The sequence below is a fragment of the Culex quinquefasciatus genome, chromosome 3, assembly GCF_015732765.1.
Source record: "Culex quinquefasciatus strain JHB chromosome 3, VPISU_Cqui_1.0_pri_paternal, whole genome shotgun sequence".
In the NCBI taxonomy this organism is placed as follows: domain Eukaryota; kingdom Metazoa; phylum Arthropoda; class Insecta; order Diptera; family Culicidae; genus Culex; species Culex quinquefasciatus.
Window position 1 is genome coordinate 142,984,941 of NC_051863.1, and position 15,182 is coordinate 143,000,122.

The following is a 15,182-nucleotide window of genomic DNA, read 5'->3' on the forward strand; positions in this document are numbered from 1 at the left end:
TTTTTTTTTTCTATAGAAAAAAACTATCCAAGTTTAACTATAGTTTATTTTTAATTTGAATCCAAAAATCACTTTAAAATTTAAGGTCACGTCAAATAGGAAGAATCCAAATCAAAAGTGCTCCGATTTGGATCAAATTTGGCATGAAAGTTTATTGGCCGAAACAATAAGACCCGTATTTTTTTTTTTTTGATTGACGATTAGGGTTCTCCTATCCAAAATAGGGTGGTCTAAAAAATTACGTTTTTCGTCTATTTTCGAAAAATCATGTCTCCGAAACCGCTGAACCAATTCAAGCGCGCCATATTTCAAGAGAATGGTTATTAGTTGAGCTTTTAAGGAAAAATATGCTGAGGTCAGAAAAAAATAGCTGAATATTTGAAAAAGTCCTATTTAAACTTCATTTGCTAATTTGAAGTTCTCGTGACCAAGGAGCTGGCCCTGATTCCTTGTTTTATTTGACATAACATACCAAAAAAATAGCGAATATTCATTAACAAGATTTGGAAATATGATTTTCTAAACACAACCGCAAAACGTCATTTTCTCGTTTTTGCGCGCGTTTTTATGTTTAAAAAAATCATATCTCCGAATCATGTTAATGGATATTCGCAATTTTTGGATTTGTTATGTGAAATATTTCAAGGAATTTAGGAAACATATTTTCAGATATGAGCTCTTTGGTCCAGAGATATTCAAATCAGTAAATGATATTTTTATAGGACCTTTCCAAATATTCAGCTAGTTAACCTCAACATATTATTTCTTAAAAGCCTAACTAATAACCCTTCTTTTGAAACTTGGCGCTATAAAATTGGTTAAGCCGTTCCAGAGATATGATTATTGTTTTTGAAAATTGTGGTTTTTGCAAAAATCGACGAAATACGTATTTTTTTTGCCGATAAACATGAAAATACTGGTCTTTTTATTTTGACTCAACAGCTTTCTAGAAGACTCATCCCATCCCAATTGGGTCCAATTTCTAATGTAAAATAGAATAACTTTTGTCAGATATTTCAAAGCAGAAAATAATGTTTTAAAACATGGCTTACATGGCATTTAACGTATACTGCCAGTATGCGTTTAGAATTATTTTTTTAAATATTTAAATAATAATTCAAACCATTTTTCTTCACTTTAAATTAAATCCATAAATATATTGTTTGTTTATGTGACATCGAAGATATTGCAAAAAATTAACTGAAACGGTAAAGAAACTCTTTAAATTTCATGTCATTATTACATGGGTAATTCTCTACCAACTCACAAGAAATCGGGAAAAGGTGCCCCGACCCCCTTCGATTTGCGTGTAATTTTGAGGTAACTTTTCTTTAGTCGTACCGCCCCTCCGTCACGAGATATCAAAAACCGCTCCTCTGATTCGTGATCAGGGGCAACAGTTACCCCCTTTTACAAAGTTTAACACAAATCGAAAAGGGGTCGGGGCAACTGCTGTGTGAGTTGGTGGGGAATGACTCACATATCTTTAGAGAACGGACTTCTTTGTGTTTTCCGATTTCATACATTTTTGTCCTAGTTTTTGCGATCATATATTTTTAATTGCATTAGTAAAACCATACCCTCAAAGAACGAACCATAAAAATCCCCGCCAAAAAACATCACCACAAGTGTTAAGCCATTGCAAAAATGGTACCATCAATGTTTTGCCCAATTGATTGTCTCTACACTAAAGCTATTATTGCAGTAGAAATAATAGTCAATTGCACACCACACCACAAAATACATGCCACAGATACGTGCCCAATCCGTTGATGGTTTATCACGTGCATTAGTAAGTAGCAACGCGTAAAAAAAACCTCCCTCAATTGTGATTTATGTAAGTTTGATTGCAGTGTTTTATGTCGTTATGTTTGTGACGTATTCGTAGGTGTAACTGAGTGTCAATTGGCCAGTTCTGTTTATCGGTCAACCTCCTGTAGTCCCCTGACCAAGCCAAACTGGACGGTAGATACGCTGTTCATGATATGATAAATCAAAATAAAAAACGCCATGTGATAATTAGTATTATATACGCAAGGAAAGTGTCGTGTTGCATGATTTTATCGAGTTGAGAAATTCCCTGGAAGGTGGTGAACTTGACCAATTTGTTTACACGACCGGTGAATACCTGATTAAATTGTGATAGCAGTTGTGATAGCCATATCTGCTTGATTCGTTTGATGACTAATAAGAGACAACCATACTAAAGGATTAACATTCTCGTTTGTTCCGACATCCAGGTACTTGAGCGTCTATTTTAACTTACTGCGGATAATACCCCAAACTGAACGTTGAACATTTCGCGATTACACAAATCCAATTACGCGCATGCAGAGATAATGTTAAGCTCCCGAGCATCAAGCCCCTGCTCGCGATAACTCGCGATAAATTTGAATCAAAGCTTTTATTTGTTTATACTTGGGCCCAAACTTCCGTCTTTTGAACACCACCGCCCCTACCACCAGCTCATATTTGGCCATTTTTAGGAATTTGGCAGGACAAGGGGTCTACCAGCGCGTTCTTGGTGGTATGGTTGAAACCGGTTTTGATACCTTGAAGTACCCCTCGGCACTCGAATCGAAGTGACGAATTTTATACTATCTTAACATTCCAACGCCCAAGGCTCCAAAAAAGTTGGAACGGTAACTTCAACTCGCTGGTTCTCGAGCATAACTTAACCAATCAAGATGATTCTTCTTTCCAGTGATTTGTTAGAATGTCTAGATGATCCTAGAACTTTGCAGAACTTAATTTGATCAAATCTGTAATTTTTGCGATCAAAAACATCGTTCCAACTTTTTTTTTCGCGTGTAAAAAAAAATTCGCCAAAAATTCCGCGGAGGCAGTCGTTTTGAAAAAAGGTGGAACGATGTTTTCGGTCGCAGAAATTACAGATTTGATCAAATTAAGTTCTTCAAAGTTCTAGGATCATCTAGACATTCTAACAAATCACTGGAAAAAAGAATCACCTTGATTGGTTGAGTTATGCCCGAGAACCAGCGAGTTGAAGTTACCGTTCCAACTTTTTTGGGAGGCTTGGGCGTCCGTGTAAGTTGGACATGCGTTGGGCGTTCCAGTGTTAATTACACCTTCGGGATGCCGATAAGGGCGGACAGTTGAAACCCAAACGGCGCGAAACAAAAGGCGAAATCACGTTCGATAAGGCCGTTATCTTGATGTCACGCTCCCCCGAACTGTCCACTTCGGTGGAACTGCGCACAGTTTGGGACGAAGTCTTGAGAGATGAACGCGGCGAACCTATGGAAGTTCGTACGGTGATACTGCTTGTGTTACAGCTGCTGTTACTAGGACAAAGTGTTGTTGACGCGCAAATCGGATGTCAATCGGATGACGACGTCGATTGTGACGGGAAGGAAGGTGACGAGTTCAGCAATGGTTACGAGAACTTTCTGCCGGTGGAATCGGGTGACCCGTACCGCATCCGGCTGCGCAAGTTTGACTACCTGATCGGCGTCAATCCGGAGTGTATACTGGGCAGCGCCAACAACTATCTGCCCTGGCTGTTTCCGAATGGTTCGTTGACCATCAGGAGCAGCTCGCAAGCGTTGGATGTATCGAATCTGAAGCTGAACGACAACGCAATGGAATCTGTAGTGGAAAAGCTGGAAACGATGCTGAACTTCAGTGTAAGTTATAGTAAGGATAACCCCATGAATGTATAGTGTTTTATAATCCCTGACGAAGACAATTCGTTGCGCAGGCTTTTTAAAAAAATTAAAAATAATTGCTGAGCAAACCTAAAGCAAAATGATTTCATCTGTTTTGAGTGCTGAAATAGAGAGCAAATTATTTAGGGACTGTTATCGCGCTGAAGACGCGTGTAGTTGATTGGCATCAGTGATAAGCTTCTATGTAATTGAGTTGTTCAGAGCACGAGTTCCTTCGGGTACGCATCAATGGAAGGGCGGGTATTACCGGAGGGTTCATTCAAGGTGAATAATGTTGATTGTTTGTTGCTGGTTACGATTTAGTAATTATTTTTTCAATTACATTTCAAAATAACTAAAGAATGAAGCGATAAATTTGCTTAAAAACGTAAGGCAAATTAGGCTTTGTACAATACCACCTCTGCCAACATAGACGAAATCGGAAAAAGTTGCCCCGATTTTATGTATTGTAACCGATGGTAGTTCGTGACCCAATTGTTACAGTGCGTCTCTTAGTTTCGCGTTTAAGTATCAGTTGTTAAGATACAGGAAAATACTTAATTATTGGGCGGAGCTTCACTTACTCCCACTGGCTATGACGTTGGTAGCTGTTTGGTAACCGATTGGTAGCAAGGATTGGCAGAAGTCAGGTTGGCAGCAATACCAGAGATGACTTGCGAAGTCAATCTGTCAATCCTTGCTACCAATCGGCTACCAAACAGCTACCAACGTCATAGCCAGTGGGAGTAAGTGAAGCTCCGCCCAATAATTAAGTATTTTCCTGTAATCTTACCAACTTCGGATGCTTCTGTAGTCTCCTAGTGGGATAGCAAATGTGGGGGTACAGAACTGGCTGCATACTGCTAGGGTCTCTTGGGTTTTTTTTGCCCTAGCCAGTGGGAGTAAGTGGAGTTGCCCCCATATCTAAGTATTTTCCTGTATTTTAACAACTGGTAACTGATATTTAAATGCGAAACAAAGAGACGCATTTTAACTTTTGGGTCAGGAACTGTCTAGCAAAAACAGCTAATTTTTCGTACCAAATTTACAGGACATCCGATATTTATCGCTAGCAAACAACCGACTCACTGAACTGCCAGCGGATAGTTTGCTGCTTTTCCCCAATCTGGAGCACCTCTCCTTGATGTTCAACCCCTTGAAGGAATTCACTGCGGAATCGAGTGAGTGGATCTCTCTTCTCATTTTGCTGCAAAAATTATAAATCATCGCAAGTCCCGTTTCAGACAACCGTCCGAAAATACCCAACCTTCAATCCCTGGTAACGCTGGACATGCGCTACTGCGGGTTGGGAGTGCTTCCGGCGGACTTTTTCCACGACGTCCCGAAGCTGCAGTTTCTCTTTCTTTCGCACAACTACATCACAAAGCTTCCGGCGCCGCTGTTCAACCGACTGAACAAGCTGGTACATCTGGACCTGTCCTACATGGACAGCTCGCTGCGGGAGGAGGAGGCACGGATGGAGAATCCCTTTATGAAGCTGATCACGGGGATGGACATGGACTCGAACGTGTTTCAACCGTTGAACAAGCTGCGGTTTTTGGATTTGTCCCACAGCAAGTTGGACTTGAAGGCGTTCATAGCGTTGAGTTCGCTCGGGGCTAAGCTGGAGTACGTCAGCTATTGCTACACGGATCTGCCAACGCTGATGGACTACCTGTTCCAGATGGAGAGCATCAAGATGTTGGACCTTTCGGGGAATTTGGGATGCGGACGGGCTTTGAATGAGCTGAGTTTCTCGCTGTTGCGGAACAGTTTGGAGGTGTTGTACTTTAAGAATGCGAGCATTTTCAACTTGAAGTGGATGTCTGGACTGAGGAATCTTCGGGTGCTGAACTTGAGGGGAAACTTTTTGTCAACACTGGAGTATGGTCCGTTTAATGAGCTCGTTAGCTTGGAAGCGCTGGATGTAAGCAATAACTTTATTCAGTCGTGGAGTTGTCAGCTGTTTGCAAACAATACCAAGATGTACTTGTTGAACGCACGACACAATAATCTTCTGCTAATCACCACCTCTATGCTAAGAGATTTTGAGCCCCTCAAGTATCTCGCAGTTGGAGTGAATACGATACAGTGCACCTGCAACTACGTGTACTTCCTTCAGATGATCATGGGGAACAGCTCGGCCGTGACTCCCCAAACGGAACTCAACTCGGAGCGTTCCGCGACCGAGACGATATTTTCAATTGAACACCTTAAGCTGTACGATTTCGATGAAGCCGAGTACTATTGCATGAACTTCACCGGCAAGAGAAGAGTGAACGCGATCGAGTTGCAAATCTGCAGCCGCGAGGACGAAGGAGGTTACAACAACATTTCTGAACCAGCTAGCGAGGAACCTCTCGAGGATGACGTCGAAGAATACCTCGTGATCTATGTAATATCTAGCTTGTTGGTGATATTAGCTTTGCTGTCCCTGTTGGGCATCTACTGGTACTGGTTCTACATCAAGTACTTCTTCGTAATTCTGAAAAACTCGGCGATTCTCAGCTTCTTCAACGACGATAAGCTGTACCTGGACAAAAGTGCCCTCGTGGAGGAGGCGCCCTTCAACTACGACGTGTTTGTAAGCTACAGTGATAACGATCGCTCCTGGGTTCTCGAGGAAATGCTTCCGAACCTGGAGCGCGAGGACCTGCTGACGGTTTGCCTCCACGAGCGGGACTTTGAGGTAGGTTCAGCATTGGCTTATTCGAGAGCATGGAGGAGTGGAGTATGAAATCCAGATCTTTGGCAGGTTGGCTACGGGATACTGGAAAACATCATTTCCTGCATGGATCGCTCGCGCTGCCTGATGTTGATCGTGTCGGAGAGCTTTCTGATGAGTCGGTGGTGTCAGTTCGAGATGCATCTGGCGCAGCATCGGTAGGTAATTGAGATTTGAACATGATAGAATATTAAACTTATACCAATTTCAGGTTATTGGAGACCCGCCGAGACGAGCTGATACTGGTGCTGCTGGAGGACATCCCGCGACGAAAGTGTCCCAAAACGTTGGGTTTTCTCATGAAGACGAAGACCTACATCAAGTGGCCCAAAGAGCGAACGCAAGAAAAGGAGCTTTTCTGGAAACGGTTGCGCAAAGCTTTGCTCACGTCCAAGTGCTGAATCGTGCATGGGGTTGAACAGTGGGATCGTTGTAGAGTATAACTTTGGGGGTTATCGTTGTTGCGTTATTGAATATTACTTCAAGTTGATCGTGTTTGAGAACATGGACATCGTTCATGGTGTGATTAATATGAGAGGTCAAGTTTTTTGGTACCGTCATCTTGTGCGAATCGGGACACATGAGACTTATTGGAACAGCGGTTTTAGCCTCGTTACTGTAAATATTTTGATATTTTTGATTGGTTTCTGATAGCACAGGCACAGATTTACAAAAATAGTGCATCGATTTCAAAATTTCAAGCTGTTAAGTAAATCAGCTATCCCTATTCAGACTGTTGTCCCGATTCAACCCAGACTATGATAGCAAGGATTATAAGTTATAATTACCATGCAATACAGATTTATTTAAATAAATAAGATACATTTATTAAATTCTAGTTTTAGATCTATTAACTATCAATTCATCAAAATATTTATCCATGATGATGATGGTAGCCTCCATAGCCGCCATACCCTCCGTATCCACCTCCGTAACCAACGCCTAAAACAGGCACTCCGATTCCAATTCCGATTCCGCCACCTAGCGGGAACCCTCCATAACCACCGTATCCTCCACCATAGCCGCCGTAACCGCCGCCATAACCTCCATAGCCACCGTAACCTCCGTGGGCAGACTCAGCACTGTCCAAATCTCCGTTACCAACGACCACGAACTGGGGAATAGGGCTGGCCAGCGCCACGGCGAGCAACGCGCAAATTACAGAAAATACCTAGAATTTATGTAACATTTCATTAAATACACTTTCTGAAAATTTTGTTTCTGTCCAATTGAACTATTGAAGGAATCACTACAAATTTGGCAAACCACACTCTATCCACGGGTAACTTTACTCATTCAATTATCACTTTGTAGGACGCAAATCGTACCTTCCACATAGCTTCTTCCGTTTCACACAAAGATTTCTCTCCTTCAAGAATGTATCCAATGTCACCAGAACTGGCTCCGAAAAACAACTGATGCAAAATTTAAATTGTGAAGCGTATTTATGGTTAACGTTGTTTGTTCTCCAATTTTTGGCACCTCGGTCAACCAAAACAGGGGATTTCCTGTGAGAAGTTTTAATTAAAGCTGCCCGAAATGAAATCATTTCAAAACATTTTGATAAAACACCAGCATGGAAGACCGGAACTATAATGGAATTATCTTTGTTTAAGTTTTCAGTTAGAGCTCGGTTATTCATCGTAGACTTGTTGACGACAATTTCTGAAATCCACGATTCCGCTATTTTTATACCGAATTGACGAATTTCATGTAACTTTGGCAATAATTTGACAATATGTTTTGTTTAATAGAACTCGGCAAGTTTTTTTTTAACCAAACCAGTTTAAATTCAAAATAAATATTCAAAAACTCAAAAGTGAATTTGGAAGAGTTGTGGATTGAAATGAATGAAGAAAACCATTTTTACAAATTAACAAACTTATATTTTTTCATCACATAACTTATTCATAATCTCAAAAGCCCTTTCCGCTGAACCGAACACCGTTTTCATGCAATAAAAAAGTCACTTGAATGCTTAATCCAACGCGGCTCTATCCCCACCGCCTCCAGCCGCCTCCACGTCCTCCTCGCCAGCCACCTCCGTAGTAGCGACTCTCTTCCACGTTCATGGAATCCTCATCGGTAGCATCCGAATTGTCCGGATCTGGCTGATGGTCAGCGGAGTCCACAGTTAGCGTTGACCTGAGCTCATCGTTTTCATTCTGCGCCAGGGCCAGCACGCAGAACGTCGCACCGATTACGAACAGTAGGGCAATCTGTAATAGAAAAATTTTTAGGTTGTGTAAGAAAAAAATCGTTCTGATATTAAAAAAAAAATCTTTGATTTTGTGTTGATTCGGTTACTTTCATTTTACTGAATAAAAAGAAAACAATTTTGTGAGAAAAAAACTATGTTACGAGGAAGAGAACTTTAGTCAAACTGGACAATGTCTGAGCAAAAAGCAATTTCTTATATTGCTGTCTACGAATAATTATCATTACTCAATCTAATAGAATTGCTCACCTCCATATTGTTATGTAAATGCGTTTGATGAACTTTTACAACTTACATCATTAAGCTGTTTTTAAACGTTTTGTAATATTGTCGTTTAAATATATTCCACTTATGCGAATCTATTCAAACTTTTGGTTTGAACAAAGACAACGTTTTTTGTCAAACATCAATAGGAGTCACTTGTCAGATTATTAGGTTATTCCAAATTGCAGTCTTGCATCGACCATTTGAACCTTCGATTATCCAAAGTTTCGGTTAGCCGTTCTTAGGTTTCTTAGGAACTTTAGGTAATGCCACCCCATTTAAGTCAAATGCCAAATGGTTTTGATATTATTTTTCTGGAGCCAATTTTGGCCATTTCTCTATCTGGCTTCCCAAACGTTTTCTCAAAAAGTAATGTTTTAGTTTTTGCTATGGAGCAATTCCAGCTCAAATCAGGATTTTTTCTGGTACTTTTGTACCCGACCCTCTCCGATTTCAATGAAACTTTGTAGACATGTTATCCTAGGCCTATATAAGCCATTTTTGTGTATATGGAGCCAATAGTACTCAAAAATAACATTTGAGAAGGGCGTAAGGTTCATAAATATTTTTTTATTTTGTAATTTAAAAATTACTGTATCTCGAAGCCGTTGCGTCGTATCGAAAAGTGGTCAAAGACAAACTTGTAGGAAATTGGACGGGCTTTCTGAAAAAAATACACTGAAACAAAAATACACGCCACATCTATGAGATTTTTTAATTTTTAAGTCTAAAACTTAAATTTAAAAGTGATGTCACGATTTTTTTTCGCTCAAAATTTTTGAGCAAATAGCCTAAAATGTTACCAAAAGACTGACGAAAAAATGCAGGATGGTATGTCTCTCCTAAAAAAATACAAAAATCATTTACTAAAACTGTTTTTTTGAAAAGTGGTCTAAACGTCAAAATTTTTGGAAACCGGTAGTGGGAATCGATTCTCCAGACAATTTTACATAAAAGTCTCCATATTGACCATTGTTCTATGTCCAATCCTTGGGAAGATATAGCAGTTTTAAAAATAAAAATGTTGAAAAACGGGGTTTTTGGTGGTTTTTGGCAATTTCTATATGACAGACTTGGTTTTTCAGTCTCGTAAATATTTTTACCGGAAAGCTCGTCCAATTTCCCATAAGTTTGCCTTTGACAGCATTTCAATTGGATGTAAGGGCTTACAGATATAACCTTAATTACATTGCTTATAACTGAAAATAGAATATTTTTTTCAGTGTGGTAGAAACCAGGAGAGTAAATTTGATTACATAAATATAAAAACGATATAAATCAAAAAGCTTTCAAATGCAAACTTATGGGAAATTGGACGAGCTTTCCGGTAAAAATATTTACGAGACTGAAAAACCAAGTCTGTCATATAGAAATTGCCAAAAACCACCAAAAAACCCGTTTTTTCAACATTTTTATTTTTAAAACTGCTGTATCTTCCCAAGGATTGGACATAGAACAATGGTCAATATGGAGACTTTTATGTAAAATTGTCTGGAGAATCGATTCCCACTACCGGTTTCCAAAAATTTTGACGTTTAGACCACTTTTCAAAAAAACAGTTTTAGTAAAAGATTTTTGTATTTTTTTAGGAGAGATATACCATCCTGCATTTTTCGTCAGTCTTTTGGTAACATTTTAGGCTATTTCCTCAAAAATTTTGAGCGAAAAAAAATCGTGACCTCACCTTTAAATTTAAGTTTTAGACTTAAAAATTAAAAAATCTCATAGATGTGGCGTGTATTTTTGTTTCAGTGTATTTTTTTCAGAAAGCCCGTCCAATTTCCTACAAGTTTGTCTTTGACCACTTTTCGATACGACGCAACGGCTTCGAGATACAGTAATTTTTAAATTACAAAATAAAAAAATATTTATGAACCTTACGCCCTTCTCAAATGTTATTTTTGAGTACTATTGGCTCCATATACACAAAAATGGCTTATATAGGCCTAGGATAACATGTCTACAAAGTTTCATTGAAATCGGAGAGGGTCGGGTACAAAAGTACCAGAAAAAATCCTGATTTGAGCTGGAATTGCTCTATGTACCAAATAATGTTTTAACGCACTTTGTTGTGACTTAAAAGCTATTGGTTATAGTCTAGTTGAAAAAATATATAAAAAACACTCAGAAAATGGAAAATAAAATTCGAAATTTATGAAAAACAGTAAAATGGCAAAAGAGGATAATTGCAGTTTGTAGAACAGGCTTTACACATCAAATAAAAAAAGCTTTTTTTTTAATTGTATTACAGAGACTGACTTTATCCACCTAGGTGGTGATGCCTTCCTCACTACTTTCTAAAAATTGATCCGGGAATATTTTCCATCTGAATTATTTTTTAATTCTTAAGTAAGTACATCATAACTTTTATATACTTACTCACTCACGTAAACTTCTTATAAGTTTAAGCTTTAGAATAGGGATTAGAGAATAGCTTCAAGACTCGGATTTAGGAATAAGTTTTAACATCGAATTGTATTGTCTCCGTACTCGCTGACGGCTAGATCTGACTGAACCTTTTATTAAATAAAAATCCCTTTATATACATCCACGATCTCGCACGATCGTTCCCGATCTCACTCGATCATTGCGAGTTCATCCCGATTATATTCAATCGGTTTTACCGTACATGGTTAATTATTATTGAAAATTTTATCTGGACACTACAATAACAAAAACAGGGTTGCCAGATTTAGACTCGTGTAGAATTACCTGTCAACAAAGGTCGGTACTCAAATATCACTTAAGTGGTCATAACTTGAGACAGGTTGGCCAGATCTTCAGTGTTTTGTACTCATTGAAAAGGTCTTTCGATTACCTATCCAACAATATATAACATTGTGACATTTGCTAGGATTTCAGGTCATTTATATAGCATCCGGTTTTATGAAAAAACACATTTTTGTACATAACTTTTTAGCTACTTATCGAAACATAAATTTAATTGAAACACGATCTATGGGACCCTAAATTAAGGTAAAACGAATGGTACTGGTTTGACCAAAATCGGTTCAGCCTGTGCTGAGAAAACTGAGTGACATTATTGGTAACACACATCCACACATACACACAGACGGACAGACATGTGTTCAGTTTTCGTTTCTGAGGCGATAGGTTTACATGAAGGTGGGTCACGAGCTTTCTGTTAAAAGTTTATTTTTAGAGCAGGATTATAACCTTACCTCAGTGAGGAAGGCAAACAATTGAGCAAGATAAATGATTATAAACAAATAAAAAGCAAGAGAGGTATAGTTTCCGTGAAACCAGAACACGGGAAAAAAATAAAAACTAAAAAAAAGTCAGATTCATGTTTGAACAAATCCCAGGTTTAATTTGCTTTTATCTTGTTTAGTTTAAGTTTGTTTTTTTTTATGGTTTTTGGCATATTCTGCCACCTCCTATCATTACATTTTGCCTATCTAATTTTTTCATGTTTTTACAGCCACTTTTTCAATTTTTTGATTGTTTTTCACATGTTTTGCACTAGAATGGCACCATTATCATTAAAATTGTAATGAAATGCGTAGAGGCATAGGATGGGACACAAGAAAAAAACTGCATTCTTGTTTTTTCTTTTATATCAAAGCCCGTCTAGAGGCAGGGGTGAGTTGTAGAGGGATAAAAACTGTTCATAAACTCCTTATTAATATTTTAAAAGAAATTATGTATTAGCAATTTAACAACTATTGCAATGTTTGTTAATAAAGAAAATATATCAAAGATTTCTCATGATTGAAAATATTCAGAAACCTCCAGCACTTGTAAATGTAATATCTGTCTGATCTTGAATCGTTAAACTCAATTATGAATCTAAAATTGATCTGGAAAATAGTCAAAACTATTCATTCAATCATATTTAACTGATATTTATCTGGGTTGCTAAAGCTGAGCTGTCTAAGACTATATTTCTTACCTTCATTTTGCTCCGATACAATTAACGCAACTACTTAAAGAAGACTAAAACTGCACTAGCTGGATGAAGCAAATTTGCACCAGTTTTATACTCATATCCGGATGATAACTGCGTGGTTTAGATTTCATTGAGTGACATTTGTCGTGTGATATAATACTTTTCAATCTGCGGTTTTTATTTTCATTGTCAAGGGCAATTACTAAGCAACAATGTAATTAAAAGTAGGCTTAAGTCAAAAGGGCAATATTTCAAGATATAAATTTATTAATAACACATTCATTGATCATAAAGTTCCAAATATTTTGTTCAACTCAGTAAAGTTATACTAAACACCTTTCCTAACGTCCCCACTTTTTACCCCCCTTGCAGCCTCCCTTGTGGTGATAGTGCCGAGACTCAGCACCCTCCATGTTATCCTCCTGGGAGATTTGGTCCCCGGGCTCGGCGGCGAGCGGCACGGGTCGTCTGGCTGGATCACTCGGAACAGGAAACTGCTGCAGTACATCATGACTGGCCGCCGGGGGTTGATCAGTGGAAACAACAACGGCGGAAATTACCACCAGGACGAGTGCTACCACCAACTGGAACAGATCACGATATACAGTATGTAAAAAAAGTATTTACACCCCTTGGGCACTATGCACATTTTGTGATGCAACATGTAAACAATTTAATGTTGACATAAACCTAGTACTACGTTTTGTTCAGAAACTCATGCCGAACATTTTGCTGCAAAAGCTCATGAAAAGATGTTTTCTATAAAAGTTATATAACAAATACTATTACAAAAATAAAAAGGTGCAAAAAAGTTTGTACACCTTTCGAAAAATTAACATAAATAAAGTTATTTGTTGACAAATCACCATAAATCCAGTCTCCCAACTCCAAATAGGCATCCTTGACTGATTAAAAAATAATTTGGATTGAATATAAAGTTTACTAATTACTTAGTATAAAAGTTTATATAACTCTGGAAATTCTATATAAAACTTATCTAAACTTAATTTTGCAAACTTTCAATTTAACTAAATGTCAATATATTACCATAGAATTGCTAAATAAACATTTTGGAGTGGGTATAACACCGTTTTGGGGTCTTTGTATCGCTAGAATAGATTTTCGTTGGAATTTCGTACCAGCCCGGAATTACGTCGTCGGAAAATCCACCGGCATTCGAACCGGTCCACAATTAACAAATCAACCTATGTGGCATCGGAAAGGGCATAAAATTTCCGATCTTTTGATACCCAGACATCTAGGTTTTCTATAAAACCCACGTTTTTAAATACCTGGGCAAAAAGTAAGTTTGATCCACGAGAACAAAAATTACGAAATTCCATACATTTTTGGCAGATTGCTCAAACGAAACCATAACAACGTTTTTGCCTAGGTATTTAAAAACGTGGGTTTTATAGAAAACCTAGATGTCTGGGTATCAAAAGATCGGAAATTTTATGCCCTTTCCGATGCCACATAGGTTGATTTGTTAATTGTGGACCGGTTCGAATGCCGGTGGATTTTCCGACGACGTAATTCCGGGCTGGTACGAAATTCCAACGAAAAATCTATTCTAGCGATACAAAGACCCCCAAAACGGTGTTATACCCACTCCAAAATGTTTATTTAGCAATTCTATGGTAATATATTGACATTTAGTTAAATTGAAAGTTTGCAAAATTAAGTTTAGATAAGTTTTATATAGAATTTCCAGAGTTATATAAACTTTTATACTAAGTAATTAGTAAACTTTATATTCAATCCAAATTATTTTTTAATCAGTCAAGGATGCCTATTTGGAGTTGGGAGACTGGATTTATGGTGATTTGTCAACAAATAACTTTATTTATGTTAATTTTTCGAAAGGTGTACAAACTTTTTTTTGCACCTTTTTTATTTTTGTAATAGTATTTGTTATATAACTTTTTATAGAAAACATCTTTTCATGAGCTTTTTGCAGCAAAATGTTCGGCATGAGTTTCTGAACAAAACGTAGTACTAGGTTTATGTCAACATTAAATTGTTTACATGTTTCATCACAAAATGTGCATAGTGCCCAAGGGGTGTAAATACTTTTTTTACATACTGTAGGTGGTTAAGTCACTCGAACACTTTGCGCTTTAATTAAGGGCTTCCAAATATGCGTCACAAACAAAGTTCGAGACTATGAATTAGTACCTTCATATTAGGTCAATTTAACGCTTGGATTTTGTTGTTTACTGTTAGTGCCGCTGCAGTGGACAATTAAACTGTACTGAGGAGTTGAATCAATTTTATTGCCTTTTATAGGGATTTTTCTATAAAGATTAATTATCATAACTCAATGGGGGAATGCACCAAAAACGTGTTTTTCAATGGTTCGTGAAAGTAGAACTAAGTAAGTGAACATTGTTTTAA

At 38.0% G+C, this 15,182-nt stretch overlaps 2 protein-coding genes across 3 annotated transcripts; one reads left to right on the forward strand and one right to left on the reverse strand.

The window, feature by feature from the left end:
* The first annotated feature begins 3,245 nt into the window (after positions 1–3,245).
* LOC6038392 (toll-like receptor 13) lies at positions 3,246–7,076 on the forward strand. 2 transcript variants are annotated; one of them, XR_005278809.1, is made up of 5 exons: positions 3,246–3,647; positions 4,720–4,849; positions 4,913–6,357; positions 6,413–6,551; positions 6,605–6,670. XR_005278809.1 is itself a non-coding variant. In XM_001848147.2 (5 exons), exons 1-5 carry the CDS (start codon positions 3,261–3,263, stop codon positions 6,792–6,794), a joined length of 2,280 nt encoding a protein of 759 aa, XP_001848199.2. In that variant the 5' UTR covers positions 3,246–3,260; the 3' UTR covers positions 6,795–7,076. The 2 variants fall into 2 exon arrangements, 1 of the variants encoding a protein (XP_001848199.2); XM_001848147.2 differs by having other exon boundaries at positions 6,424–6,551; positions 6,605–7,076.
* A 118-nt stretch (positions 7,077–7,194) lies between these two features.
* LOC119770027 (shematrin-like protein 2) lies at positions 7,195–8,015 on the reverse strand. Its single transcript, XM_038264102.1, has 2 exons — positions 7,722–8,015; positions 7,195–7,564 (listed from the first exon to the last, which is right to left on the reverse strand). The coding sequence occupies exons 1-2, from the start codon at positions 7,728–7,730 to the stop codon at positions 7,268–7,270; spliced, it is 306 nt and encodes a 101-aa protein (XP_038120030.1). The 5' UTR covers positions 7,731–8,015; the 3' UTR covers positions 7,195–7,267.
* Positions 8,016–15,182: the final 7,167 nt, after the last annotated feature.

Bases quoted from the DNA above. Each gene is read 5' to 3' on its own strand.
- LOC6038392 (XM_001848147.2), top strand. From the start codon at position 3,261: ATGGAAGTTCGTACGGTGATACTGCTTGTGTTACAGCTGCTGTTACTA. The intron at 6,358-6,423 runs GTAGGTTCAGCA...GATCTTTGGCAG, and splicing joins TCCACGAGCGGGACTTTGAG to GTTGGCTACGGGATACTGGA. The intron at 6,552-6,604 runs GTAGGTAATTGA...TACCAATTTCAG, and splicing joins ATGCATCTGGCGCAGCATCG to GTTATTGGAGACCCGCCGAG.